General features: G+C 54.5%; 1 protein-coding gene across 2 annotated transcripts in view; it reads right to left on the bottom strand.

Moving 5' to 3' along the window:
• The window catches only part of ARMC9 (armadillo repeat containing 9), a 142,656-nt gene that overhangs the window by 89,658 nt on the left and 51,590 nt on the right, over positions 1–1,408 (bottom strand). For both annotated transcript variants that reach the window (XM_007462743.1, XM_007462742.1), the window contains one exon: positions 270–362. In XM_007462743.1, coding sequence (XP_007462805.1) covers positions 270–362 — 93 coding nt within the window. The remainder of the gene's footprint in view (positions 1–269; positions 363–1,408) is intronic.

The following is a 1,408-nucleotide window of genomic DNA, read 5'->3' as shown; positions in this document are numbered from 1 at the left end:
GAAAGAGCGGGGAATTTGAGAAAAGGAAAAATGGCAGAAAAGGGCTCCAGAGTTGAATCAAGCAGTACTAACTTGTTTAGGACTCTGCATTAGAAGTGAACAGTGGGCCAGTGTCCAGGGTGGACAGCAGATTTCGGAAGCTAACAGAAGCCCCAGGCTGATATACAGTCACTACGATGAAGATATGCATAGAAATGAAAGCCTCCTCCTTCTAAGATCCTTCCCAGAAATGCAGGCCCTGGCTGGGCGCTGGCCACTGTCTCACCCACCTGGCTATGGCTGTGACAGTCCAAGAGGTCGTTGCTGATGTAGGCCTGCAGAACGGTCTCCCTCTGCTCTCCAGGGTGCGATGTGGTCAAGCGCTAGAATGAAGAAAAACACGGGCAACAGGACCCAAGTGTCGATGTGGAGGAAACTGTTCCCACAGCTGGCAGCACCAGTAACTATGCATTTCACCAAACAAGATGAGTAATACCCAGCCGGGTGGCCAACCAGCCAACAAATCAGTTAACAAAAAATTACAACGTACTTCTGAATGGGTGATGCAGGAGTCAACTTACACATGTAACCTCCAGAGCAGTGAAGGATTGTATTGGACTGGACTGTAAGGGAGCAGATAAGAGACAGCACACCAATGCCTGGAGAGGGCTTTTTTTTTTTTTTGCCGTAAGTGGCTCAAGAGTTGGTACCCGAAGGACGAGCAGACTATTGGGCAGCATGGGGGGATGTGAGCGCAGTAGGGGCAGGGGACGTGTGGTCCAGCTGAGGGGGGTGTGAAAACACAGGGTGCCTTTACGTGGTGCCCGACGGGGGGGCCGTGAATGAGCGCCAGGCGCACAGAGCAGACCCATCCCACAGGGGCTGGCACAGCAGCACTGCGGATACTGTGTGTGCATGTGAGTGCGTATGTGTGGCACCCCTGGCACCACCCTCCTTGCATACGGTCCTCTCTTCCCCCAGGGCCTCCCTCCTTGGCCGCAGTGGGTCCCACCTCTCCGGGACACCGGCCTCTCAGGACCTCCCTTTGGGTTCCAGACAGTCTGCTGCTCTTCCCGCCTTCTCACCCATGGGCTTTACACGGTCACAGGGGCTGCCACCCTTCTGGTGAGTTCGGAGGCTACTGCTGGGCTGGGGTGGAGGGGTGAAGGGCTGGAGGGGTCTCAGACAGAATTACAAGGATCTCTTTATTTTTCCTGCTTGTTCTATGACATTCACTCAGCAAAGGAATATCCTGTCTCGCCAAGAGGCTCAATAGCATGGACCAATAGCAAGTGCCCGGCGGATAATCGAAGAGCCAAAGGGAGGCTGGTAACTGGAGCAGCGGCAAATCTCCGGGCAGGGACAGCCACTAGCGGTTACTCACGCCACCCCACCCACTCTAGTCAACAAAACCAGAGCAGACACACTG

The sequence above is a fragment of the Lipotes vexillifer genome, unplaced genomic scaffold (genome assembly GCF_000442215.2).
Source record: "Lipotes vexillifer unplaced genomic scaffold, Lipotes_vexillifer_v1.1 scaffold860, whole genome shotgun sequence".
Lineage (NCBI taxonomy): Eukaryota > Metazoa > Chordata > Mammalia > Artiodactyla > Lipotidae > Lipotes > Lipotes vexillifer.
The sequence above is the reverse complement of the archived record's forward strand: the minus strand, read 5'-3'. Positions and strand labels throughout refer to the sequence as shown.